This window comes from Zootoca vivipara, chromosome 1 (assembly GCF_965207765.1).
Source record: "Zootoca vivipara chromosome 1, rZooViv2.hap1.1, whole genome shotgun sequence".
NCBI classification, from domain to species: Eukaryota; Metazoa; Chordata; class Lepidosauria; order Squamata; family Lacertidae; genus Zootoca; species Zootoca vivipara.
Window position 1 is genome coordinate 43,535,909 of NC_142582.1, and position 12,556 is coordinate 43,548,464.

General features: G+C 43.3%; 1 protein-coding gene across 5 annotated transcripts in view; it reads left to right on the top strand.

Annotated features, from left to right (window-relative positions):
• Positions 1–12,556, top strand: part of MYLK (myosin light chain kinase) — a 181,009-nt gene that overhangs the window by 155,900 nt on the left and 12,553 nt on the right. For 4 of the 5 annotated variants that reach the window (XM_088662195.1, XM_035129122.3, XM_088662202.1 and 1 more), the window contains 5 exons: positions 6,051–6,353; positions 8,892–8,936; positions 9,024–9,117; positions 11,065–11,268; positions 11,806–12,023. In XM_088662195.1, the coding sequence (XP_088518321.1) occupies positions 6,051–6,353; positions 8,892–8,936; positions 9,024–9,117; positions 11,065–11,268; positions 11,806–12,023 (864 nt within the window). The remainder of the gene's footprint in view (positions 1–6,050; positions 6,354–8,891; positions 8,937–9,023; positions 9,118–11,064; positions 11,269–11,805; positions 12,024–12,556) is intronic. The other variant, XM_088662199.1, reaches the window with a different exon arrangement.

Genomic DNA, 12,556 nt, shown 5'->3' on the forward strand with positions numbered 1-12,556 from the left:
AATTAAATTATATCTACATAAACAACATTTACTTAAATAAAAAACCTACCCCAAAATAGGTTTTTGTATAATATTTACAGAGCTTCTTGTTACAAAATCAAATAAACAAATACCACTTTTGATTGCACAGGTTCAGTCTCTGGACTCAGCTACATTCAGGCAATTATATTGTTATATCTGTGTTATAAACATGCAATGCCAGATGGTGCTGTAGAGTTTGAGCCTTCATCAATTTGATTTTCCATTATGAGCTTAAGAATATGTTTTCCTGTACTGTAATGCCTTTTTTAATGTGTCTAGATCCAACCTCTATCTTCCTTTACTTAAAGGTAAAGGTAAAGGGGCCCCTGACCATCAGGTCCAGTCGTGTCCGACTCTGGGGTTGCGGTGCTCATCTCGCTCTATAGGCCGAGGGAGCCGGCGTTTGTCCACAGAAAGCTTCCAGGTCATGTGGCCAGCATGACAAAGCTGCTTCTGGCGAACCAGAGCAGCGCACAGAAACGCCGTTTACCTTCCCGCCGGAGGTCCCTATTTATCTACTTGCACTTTGATGTGCTTTTGAACTGCTAGGTGGGCAAGAGCTGGGACCAAGCAACGGGAGCTCACCCTTATGCAGGGATTCGAACCTCTGACCTTCTGATCAGCAAGCCCTAGACTCTGTGGTTTAACCCACAGCGCCACCTGGGTCCCTTTCCTTTCCTTAACAATAACATAATTTGTCTGTTTTGACATCAGTCTGCACCATCTGTATTTTGGAGCCAGTTCCACTGACGTCATAAGAGCACAATAGCCAGAGTACTGGATCAAACAAATGGGCCATCAAGTCCACAGTGGCCCAAGCAGATTATGAAACCCACAAGCAGGTTATAAATTCAATAGCCCTGCATTGTTGTTGCTCCCAACAGCTGGTGTTACATAAGAACATAGAATCATAAAATTATAGAGTTGGAAGGGATCCCAAGGGTCAACTAGTCCAATCCCCTGCTATGCATTTAGTTAAATTATCCATGACAGACAGATGGCCATCCAACCTCTGCTTAAAATCTCACAAGGATTGTAAGGAAATCATTGTATAAAATATGGATGAAATATAAAGGGATCCTAGAACCCAAAACACCTTGGTGGACCTCACCCTTAGAAATCATGACTGTAAAGAGAAAAAATATGAACAACAACTGGGCAACATATAAGGTATTACTGGAGGAGGAAAATAATAAACTTAAATTGAAAGAATATAAGGAAGTTAAAAAATATTTGAACAATTGGCTGCAATACTTTCAAATTAATCAGAGATTGGCAAAAGATAAATGAAAAGGATTTGAGAAAGAAATTTCAATATTGGATGAGTACTTAATCCAATCTAAAAGTAAACATATTTCCAAACTATATGATTTGTTTCTAGAATGGGAGGTAAAGGAGGAGCAAGTGAAGATAGTGATGGTAAAGTGGGCCCAGGATTTAGGGGAAAATATTATGATGAGCCATTGGGAACGGCTGTGGAAAAGGGATATTAAATTTATGGCATGCTACAAATTGAGAATGTAATGAAAATGCAATACAGATGGTACCTGACCCCGGTTATGTTAGCATTCCGTAGCCGGCGGGGCCAGATGTGAGTCTGCCCCACGTAGCTAACAGAAGCCAGAGCACACCCGGCCACCGGGAGTGCACCAAATTGTGATTGCCTTCAGCTTGAAGAACAACACACAGGAATCAATAAGTAGTGTCTAACTACTTTATTATAGAGAGAGAGATGCAACGTAGCGTCTGGCATCTTGCATAGCCGAAAGAGAAAGTGTACAGAGTACAGTGAAAAACATCACATGAGCATAGGGAGATAAGGACTTCCTTTCTCCTGGAAACGAACCGAATAACATCATTAGCCTGGCTCAAGCTGCGTAGCTCGCCAGTGTATAGGAATCCCAACAGGTTAGACTGGCAAAAATTTATAAAAACTGTAGTGATGTTTGTTGCAACAACGGGACAGGAACATTTCTACACATGTGGTGAGAGTGCAAAGAGATAGTGGGAGTGCAAAGAGATAGTGGGAAAATATTTACAACGAGTTCAAAAAGATGTTTAGATTTTCATTTGGAAAAAAAACACCAGAATCCTTTCTCCTAGGTATCATGTCAGAGGAAATAAAAAAAAACCGGTCAGACCAATATTTATGTATGCAACTACGGCAGCAAGGTTATTAATTGCCAAAATTTGGAAAAGCAGCAGTGCCCCAACTAAAACAGACATCTAAAATGATGGAATACTTTCATATTGCCAAATTAACAGGGAGGATAAGAGGAGATGCGGTACAAAAAGTGAATAAGGAGTGGGCTAATGTTTAAGGAATACATCAAAAGCTATGTGGAAAAAGTAGAAATTTTGACAGATATTGAGTGAATCCAGAAAAAGATTAGAGCTAAAGGAGAAGTTAAGATAGAAGAAGAGATTAAAGAAATAACGAAATGAGTTTAAGCCAATTGGAAAAACAAAGTAGCAAAACAAGAATGGCTGGAAGTCAAGTCACTTTGTGGGTGTTCGTGTGGGGTAGGTGTGTAGGTGAGTTGGTATATATAGTATAGGTAGGTATAATATAGAGTAACTAGTGGATTTTAGCCCGTTTAAAAACGGGCGCTAGAGGAAGCGGCCTGCCGGGACTGGCTTGGCGGTGGCGGGTCTTCCCGCCACCGCCAAGCCAGTCCGCAGCGGGGGCTTTTCGCCGTTTGCCTTCCCCTGGGGGAGGCAAACGGCGAAAAACCTCGCCGCGCCGCAATTCGGCTCCGGGACTGGCTTGGCGGTGGCGGGTCTTCCCGCCACCGCCAAGCCAGTCCGCAGCGGGGGTTTTTCGCCGTTTGCCTTCCCCTGGGGGAGGCAAACAGCGAAAAACCCCGCCGCGCCGCAATTTGGCTCCGGGACTGGCTTGGCGGTGGCGGGATGTTCCCGCCACCGCCAAGCCAGTCCGCAGCGGGGGCTTTTCGCCGTTTGCCTTCCCCTGGGGGAGGCAAACGGCGAAAAACCCCGCCGCGCCGCAATTCGGCTCCGGGACTGGCTTGGCGGTGGCGGGTCTTCCCGCCACCGCCAAGCCAGTCCGCAGCGGGGGCTTTTCGCCGTTTGCCTTCCCCCGAGGGGGAGGCAAACGGCGAAAAACCCCGCCGCGCCGCAATTCGGCTCCGGGACTGGCTTGGCGGTGGCGGGTCTTCCCGCCACCGCCAAGCCAGTCCGCAGCGGGGGCTTTTCGCCGTTTGCCTTCCCCCGAGGGGGAGGCAAACGGCGAAAAACCCCGCCGCGCCGCAATTCGGCTCCGGGACTGGCTTGGCGGCGGCGGGAAAAAGGGGAGGAATTCCTCCCCTTCTTCCCGCCGCCGCCAAGCCAAAGCGGGCTTCCCTCCGCGCCCGCTGCCGCTTCGGCTTCCTCGGGTTCCGCGAGGAAGCGCCGTCCCATGCCGGAGGTGTGCGGCAAGGCTGCCGGGGGGGGGGGAGCGCTTCTCTCCCCCGCCGCCTCACCGCGCACCTCCAGCATGAGACTGGGCTTCGGAGCGGCGGTTGGCGGAGCGGCAGTTGGCTGTTCCCTGTGTCCCGAGAGCGCGGGTCCAATCCCTGTGTCCCTGGTTGTCCCTCCGTCCAATCCCTGTGTCTCTGGGGGACATGCGCAGTACCCCAGGGACACACGGGACAACTGGACGCAGGGACAACATGGACATTATTATATAGGATGTAGGTATGTTTTATGTTATGAAAATAAGGTATTGTGTTGTGATATGTACTGTGTAAATGTAAATGTATGTGTTGTATATGTTAATAAAAAAAATTAATAAGTTTTTTTTATAAAAAAATCTCACAAGGAAGGAGAGTCCACCTCTATTCAATTCTGCTTCGTGATATACTGCTTCTGAACTTGGACATTGCCATCACTAGTAGACATTGATAAACCTCTACCACATGTTTTAATCATCCTATATTGGCTTGGCTTGCTTGCTGCTATCTGCTGAGCTGAGTAGCTGCTGCATTTTCTTTCAAGCAGAATTACCTTTGCTAGTAAAGCTGTAATGCTGTGGTGATGTTCAAAAAACTGATGTGTTTATAGCTTGCAGCCAGCAGCATCTAGCTTCTACACAGCCGTTTCAACCCATAACAATGCAGTTACAAGTCCAATTAAAAAGAATAACTGCTGCTATTGGCTCAAGAGACTGTGCAACTCAGCCATTACTTAGTAAATATTTTTAGGATTGTTGTGTTCAGCACTAGTTAAATAGAGGCTTTCCCACAAATATGCAAACATCTTTTTCTGTTTTTTGGGGGGAAAACTCGATTAGTTGTTGTTTTTCCAAAAAGGATGTTTGGCATCATGATAGGTTGCCCTTCTGTCTCTGGGTGATCATTACTGCTCACATACTTGACTAATGGATATGTCCCAATCTTAAATTATTTTTCCTGTGTTTGCCTCATTCCTTTCCAGTGTGCATCTGTCTACTACTTCAGTGTTCAGTTTTTATCCCCCTTCAGAGTTACTGTCTATATTCTCTCCTTTTACCTTTCCTCACTGTTTTTACTTTGTCTTTCAACTTCATAATTATTGTTGTCCCTTTGGTTCAGTCATAAATGGTTTATTTCATTGAACTCAATGGACTGTGTGGCAAACAGTAGATTCTGACCCTTATTTTTTTAAGATTAGTTCTGAGAAAAGATTTTTCTGAGGCATATAACATCCATATGTAATGTTAGAATTAGTTTCGAATTCACCAACTCGGTGCCCTCGAGATGTGCTGATTGGGGCTGATGGGAAATGTATGAAGTTGAAGGGCACCAGGTAGGCAAAGTCTGGTTTAGAGAAAAGCCAACTGACTATACCTTTTTGTACCTCAGGAGAAACAAGACAATCTATAAGTGAATTATTCTAGAGTATTCCCATTAAACTTATTAAATGTGTTTCAGTGAGGTGAGTTATGAATTACAGTAATCATCAAAGAGTAGACTATTGTTCCAAGACCTTAGCTGTCTGAGAACCTGGGCTCCTAAAAACTTAATGCTGGCATTATTTCAGCTCTGTTGTACAATGTTGGCTCCTGGTGTTGGGGTGAGACCTTTGTATAGCAACAACAACTCTGTTTAGCTAACATATTCATTGTTGCCTGTATGGTCTGCTGTGGGGAAAAGCCTTTGCCTAGCAATCTTAAATCTCTGCACCTAGAAGTTGGCACTGGCTAGGCTAGAAAAGCCAGACTTAAAGCAACATAGTGCAACATGATCTCTGTATGCAGCGTATATAATTAATGTAGCATGCTAGCCCTATAGCAGTAAGAGTTTTTTAACCAGGAAGACAAACCACTTTCTGCTACTGGCTCTTGCTGCCTTCTAAACCAGGATAACCAACAAGAAGTGCCAGGTAGCAAATAGTGCTGTTGGATCCATGGTTCAAATTAGTGATGAGTGAAGGATTTGGCCACCTCATGGGAAGAGAAGAATCCTTGGAAAAGACCCTGATGTTGGGAAAGATTGAGGGCACTAGGAGAAGGGGACGACAGAGGACGAGATGGTTGGACAGTGTTCTTGAAGCTACGAATATGAGTTTGACCAAACTGTGGGAGGCGGTGCAGGACAGGAGTGCCTGGCGTGCTATGGTCCATGGGGGTCACGAAGAGTCGGACACGACTAAACAACAACAACGAAGGATTAGGCTTACAAGGCTATAATTTTCAGGTCCAGCTATAAATTCTTAACCCATACTATACCCTGGTGTTTGTTGCACTATATGATGGTTGCAAGATGTGTACAAAGCAGGGGTGAGGAAGCGGTGGTCCTCCAGATTGTTGGTAGGGGAGCACGCCTCCCATGTTGACTGTGGCTTGTGGGAATCAGAGTTCAACATTTGGAGGGCCACAGCTTTCCCATCTCTCACATAGAGCCTGTGAAGCACAGACTGCACTCTTGAGGGTAATCAGGAGTTCTCAGAGTCCACTTGTGGAGTCAGTGCCTGTCTGTAAGAGAGAGAAATAGGAGGATGTATTTGTTGGCATATAACACATTTTTATGTGTCTCCCCCCCCCTTATCTGTAGATAAACCTGATCCTCCAGCAGGAACGCCTTGTGCTTCAGACATAAGGAGTTCTTCCCTCACCCTCTCATGGTACGGTTCTTCATATGATGGTGGAAGCGCAGTACAGTCCTACACTGTGGAAATCTGGAATACAGTGGACAAGAAATGGACAGATCTCACTACATGCCGCAGCACTTCTTATAACGTCCAGGACCTGCTGGCTGACCGGGAGTACAAATTCAGGGTGCGAGCTGCTAACGTGTATGGGATAAGTGAGCCAAGTCATGAATCTGAGCTAGTAAAAGTGGGAGACAAGCAAGAAGGTAAGTTTGTTGTCACTTGAAGTTAATGTTTAAATATGAATGTATATGCCATTTGGTTTTTACTGTGGCAGCTTTTAGGTGTAGATCACCTTTTTTTCTTAATCTGGGGACTGGGTGCGAGACTGGATAGTACACACAAGAAAATTGAGTATTTATGCTCTTGCATCTCTCCATGGTCCAGTTGGTTAGAAGATCTGGGTGGCTTTATAAAATGTAGGATTCAAAGAAATGAAAAAGTGAGTGTGCATGTATATGTATGAGAATATTTCATAATCAGCTTCAGTGGCTTGGAAAGACTGTTTACCAAAAAGAGGAAAAAGTTTGCAAGCCAGATTTACCAGTTCTTGCGCTAGTGGAAGCCAGTGCAACAAGTCTTTTTAGTATAATAGGACGTCCCCTCCCTCTACCCCCACCCTCCTTCCCCACATGCCCTCTCCAAATATGCTTGGGAGGGTCAGGAAAACCCTCAGAACAGCACACAGTTCCATCTGGCAAGCAGAAATGCTTAGCACAACATTGAATTCCACCCGTTGTCTTGGAGTTATGTATTCTAATTGAATCCCAGTTTCTCACATCGTACTGTTGCTGTAGTGGTGTAGTAGAGAAGAGTTGGTGAACCATGAACTGTGACCTGGAAATTTCTGGTTCAGATCCTAGCTCAGCCACAAGCTCCCAATGTAGCTTGGGGTGGGGGGCATAGTGACTGAGCCAGGTGTGTTTCTCTTGTGAGGCCGTTCTGTAATTCTGGTGCCCTTTTATCCTTACAACAATCATGTAAAGGTGAGTCTGAATTATTTTCTCCTTTTGCAGATGGGGCTCTAAGGCTGACTGGCCACACATTAAAAATCATTGTGGCACAAGCTTTTCTAGGCCATTTCATCATTGTCTCTGGCGCCCAGAAGCTTGTGGTACAATAAAATGATAGCATTTAAGGTGCCAGAAATCATAGCAAAGAATCAACTGCAACAGGCTAACATAGCTACCAATCTAGAGGCTGTGCGCACACTATACCCTCAAAATAAATTTGAAGCCTCAAAGAATTCTGGACTCTTTGGTTTGTTAAAAGTTTCTGGGAAATGTAACTCTACGAGGGGTTAACTACAGTGACCAGAATTATTTGAGGGAAAGAAAGGGTACCGTGTGCATGGTATGAGTTGTTTTATTCAGTCCTCATGCTGCCCTTTACAATAACAAAGTAGATTAACACTAGTAGGGCTACCGCTTCCTTCAACTATGTCCTACAGGCCATTTTAACAGGCCTTCCTATTCACCACCATAGCTGCCAAGTTATCCCTTTTTTACAGGGATTTTCCCTTATGCTGAATAGGCTTCCTCGCGAGAAAAGGGAAAACTTGGCAGCTATGTTCACCACTGCTTTCCTGGAGGTTCTTGCTCTTGCCTTCCTGAGCACAGATTGCTGGACTAGTTAAAAAAGGAGGGGAAATGAACCACAAGTCTCTCTTCCACTGCACCCCTCCTTCACACGCCTCCATTATGTGAGGAAGAAAGCAGGGTGCTGCTACAGATGCCAGATTGTGGGGAGGGGAAGTCCTTTCCTCATACAGAAAGGCCCTGAAGGCGAGAAAGTTACTATATGTATTATTTTGTCCTAATGTTTTCCATTCCTAAAGGCAATCTCTGTAAAAGAAAGGTCAAATATAGCACAAGTCATATCCCAGACGTCCACATGTTCCAAGAGTGGAATTAAAAGGGGTCTTGTGAATTTCTTGCTACTGATGTATAGGGTTTTTCGTAAGAGCCATGTATGGCATTGGAAAAGCTTCAATTTTAAAAAGAGAGATAGTTGAGAGTTAGGTGACGGCCCATCCCCCAGTTTTTTTGCATTCAGTCCATGAAGAATGGATTATGTGTTCCAATTCCCTCTTCCTGTTTTTAAGTATGTTCTATATATAGTACTTTGTAGGTTTAATTTACTTCGGCATAACCACAAACAGTTCATAATATTATTTTAGAGTAAAATAATAGGATAAAATAACATTGCAGTCATTGAGAGCTGTATGATATTATTAACATCAGCTCCTAAGCACATAGGATTTATCCAGCTTCTGTTCGTTGAGGATTTCAATGGAGGGACATCATACTGATCATCAGAATTCTCCTCTCTTATATGCACTCAATATAAGTAGAGATTTCCCCTCAAAGAGAGAATGGAGCAGAAAATCCGGAAAGTGGCAGCTGGGTGGCAATACCCATTTCCCTATGCTGTGATGGCCCCTCTCTTTTCACTGGAGGAAGAATGTCCATTTAAGCCTCCCTAATTCTGTATTTTGCAGTGGTACATATACGTGAAAGGAAACACAGTTATAATAAATTTAAATAAACTAACGGAGCAGGACATGATTCAACAATGGGCCTTGGCAGTTGCCCATGCATGCCAGTTGCTGATGTCATCCCTGTAGCCTTGTCAAGAGACGAGGAACGCACATACAGAATTCAACTTTTAATCCTTAAAGGGAGGAATAAAGATGGTATGAGAAGGCATCCTTTATAGACATATACATTTATATTTGGTTATAGGTCCCAAAGGAGAAGAAGAAGAAGAAGCTGAAGGATCAGATGATGGTAAGAAATTGCTCTTTCACCATACTGCATTTGCAGTGCGTGGCCCTCCTTGTAATCAGATGTGTTTTTCCCCCTGCCAACTTCTAGAAGAGAAGGAAACAGAATTTGACTATCGGACAGTGGCTATCAATACAGAAGAAAAAGTTTCAGACTCCTACAATGTTGAAGAAAGACTGGGATCGTAAGTGTAGCAATATGCATTTTCTTCTAAGCATGTTTTCTTGACAGTTAACTTCCGTCAAAATCAATGTGGCTGCGCTTCAGAGAAAATACGTTTAGGATCGGAGTGTTAATGTGAAACATACCATGATTTCTTTCTGAGAAATGTATCACGTGGGGCATAGCTTGTCCATGCCCCCACACCAGAAATACCATTTGGCTATTCTAAACCCCACCCCATCCCAGTTTTTTTCCCTGGTTCCACCACTGGTGGTTCCTTCTATAGTCTAACCTTGTGAATGAGTTTCTTCCTTTCTTTCATGGTTCCTAAATGGTTTCAAAAATCCCTGTGTTGAAGAGAGTACTCAAGGCTTACAAATATATAAAACCAATTTAATTTGTGTCTGACTGAACAGCAATGTGCAATTTTTACAGTTTCGTTATAACTACAAGAAATTACGCCAGGCACCCCCAAGCTGCAGCCCTCCAGATGTTTTGGCCTACAACTCCCATGATCCCTAGCTAACAGGACCAGTGGTCAGGGATGATGGGAATTGTAGTCCAAAACATCTGGAGGGACAAAGTTTGGGGATGCCTGGATTACGCAATTTGGCCTTTTGTCTTGCCTTTAGGAGATATTCCTTGCTGCTAGTGCTTATAATTCCCAAAATGTATGAGTTATGATGCTGCTGCTCAGTGAAGGCCAGCTGTAAATCACTGAAAATTGCCTCCTTCCAAGGCCCTTCCATTTGCAGAAGTGCAACTTTGGATCTAACCCATTAAAATAAAACACACTGTAAGAAAAAACTAGCCCACTTCCCTATACACATCTGACACAGAACAGCCATAGTTAGTGCCCAAATGAAGGAACTTCAGAGCTGGGGTACAATACTTGTGACAGTTTTGTCCAGTATATCAATCCTCTTAACTTGATACAGAGCAGGACCTCAGTTGACTTTCTAAGAGCATAGGTAGGTCCATACAAGAGAAGGTGGTCTCTAAAAGTAATGAGATCTCAGGTGTATCTCATTTAGCACCTTATAAACTAGGTGCAGGAAACCTTTGGCCCGCCATATGTTGCTGAACTACAGTTCCCTTCAGCTCCAGCAAACATTACCAACAGCCAGGGGGTGATGGGAGTTATAGTCCAGCAACATATGGGGGGGAGGTTTTATGGAAGGCCAAAGGTTCCCCACATTTGTTCTAATGCTTTCTCCAGACCTACCCCAATGCAAGTAAATAAATAAAATAGATTTCCCACAGAATCAAAACAACATATGAATTAGAATTAGTTTTGCTAATATGGGGACGGACCATTGCTCAGTGTGAGACCACATGCTTTGCTTGCTGAATGTCCCAGATTCTGTCCCTAGTGTTTCAGTTAGAATGAGCAGGGAACAGGTGATTGGAAAGATCTTTGCCTGGACCTTATTGAGCTGCTGCAAGAGTAGATAACAGAGCTGCAGAGTTACTAGTACGGAGTCTCAGTGGTGACTCATGTTCACTGGGGCTAGTGGTGCAGAAGGCAGGGAGCCCAAACATGGAGCCAGAGCCAAAGAAAGGTGGAGCCAACTATTTCTAAGTTTGTCTGCAACATTCTCCCCACTAGGTTTTACAAGGGTAGCACTAACAAGCAGTGCCACTCCCTGGACAGGTTGTAAAAAAAAGCAGGCTGGCTGAGGGCAGACTGAGTTTAGTGTCCTAATTTGTTCTAATGGATCAGCCACCACTGCTTTGTATAAGGCAGCTTCCTATGTTCCTCTGTATTGCACCATACACCCTAAAATATGTGTTTGTGTGTGACTCAGGGCATTTGGTCTAAAACACAGCAAGTCCTATCTTCTGAGTTCAAGATCACATTAATCATTCCAGGACATCAAAAAAGCATGTTCTAATGTTTTCAGACTGTGTTGTGTGCTGACCCTCAGACATTGAAATAGCTTAATGTGGATTCCTCTGTATTTTGCAGGGGAAAATTTGGACAAGTCTTCAGACTTGTTGAGAAGAAAACTGGAAAAGTTTGGGCAGGAAAGTTTTTTAAAGCATATTCAGCTAAGGATAAAGAAAACATAAGGCAAGAAATCAGCATTATGAACTGTTTGCACCATCCAAAGCTCGTTCAATGTGTAGATGCCTTCGAAGAGAAAGCAAACATTGTCATGGTGTTGGAACTGTGAGTATAAATTAGACTATTGTTACTTTCGCATAACAATGTTATTTTTAAAAATCTAACAAAGTCCTCCTAGTTCTCTTAACATATCCGCAAGTAGTTCTTCCTTTGTTCTTCACAGTTTTCCCATTTGTCAGATATTGCATTCTTCACTGATATACCCTTTAAAAATCAGATAAACTTGAATTTGCTAAGAACCACCACTAAGAATACTTAGTGAAGTACCTGTGCCACCTTTTCTTATTTGCTCTAGTGCACAGAGGGATGCAAGAGAAATTACAAGAAAATGTAGATTGCCTCACATCTTACTGGGCTTCTGGAATAAGGACCTGATAATGTGATGTTTGAGAGTAGGGGGGAAGACTGGGTGAATGTTGGGGGACAGATGAATGGTTCTGCATTAAACCACTCTACTGGTTCATACCCCACCAACTGTATTTTCATCCTTCAGAATAACCCACGTGCAAACTGTCTTCATATGGAATTTTACCAAACAATAATGTTAATTTAAAAATCTTTCTCTTTTGAATTATATTTTAGTGTTTCTGGAGGCGAGCTCTTTGAGAGAATCATTGATGAGGACTTTGAGCTAACAGAGAGAGAGTGCATTAAATACATGAAACAGATCTCAGAAGGAGTACAGTATATTCATAAGCAGGGCATTGTCCATTTGGATTTGAAGCCCGAAAATATTATGTGTGTCAACAAGACTGGTACAAGAATCAAGCTGATTGACTTTGGGCTTGCACGAAGGCTAGGTAAAAACTATTGAAACTGTTTTACTAAACTATGACCTATTTGATAGGTATTTGATTGTGCGTAGATGTCACAAGACCCAAGCGTTTTATTTAATTCAGAACTTATCTTCCCGAATTCCATATGGTTTGAGTCAGCCTTGGAGCCAAGTCTGCATTGATGGGCACTTCGTATGTACGCTTCCTTTCCCCAGGCACACAGTGATCGTATCCCAGAGGTTCCAAAAAGTTGGAAGAGCCCATGTGAAAGCCTTAGTCCACACTGTGGGTGTTCTTGCTTATAGCATTCAACAGAGTCTACTGACTAGTCTTGAGTAGGAAAGTGGGTTCGTATGACAAATATCCAGAAAAAAAAGAAATAAAGGAATTATTTCTGGAATTGCTGCAAAATGGCAACTGAAGTTTTGTCCGGTGATATGAATTCACCATTACTAGAAATCTAAATTATGCGGTATTTCTGCTCTGCGGCCACTGTATTTCAGCCTCAGAACAGTTTTATTAAATATTAAAATTGTTGGGCCAACCCCTTTATACAT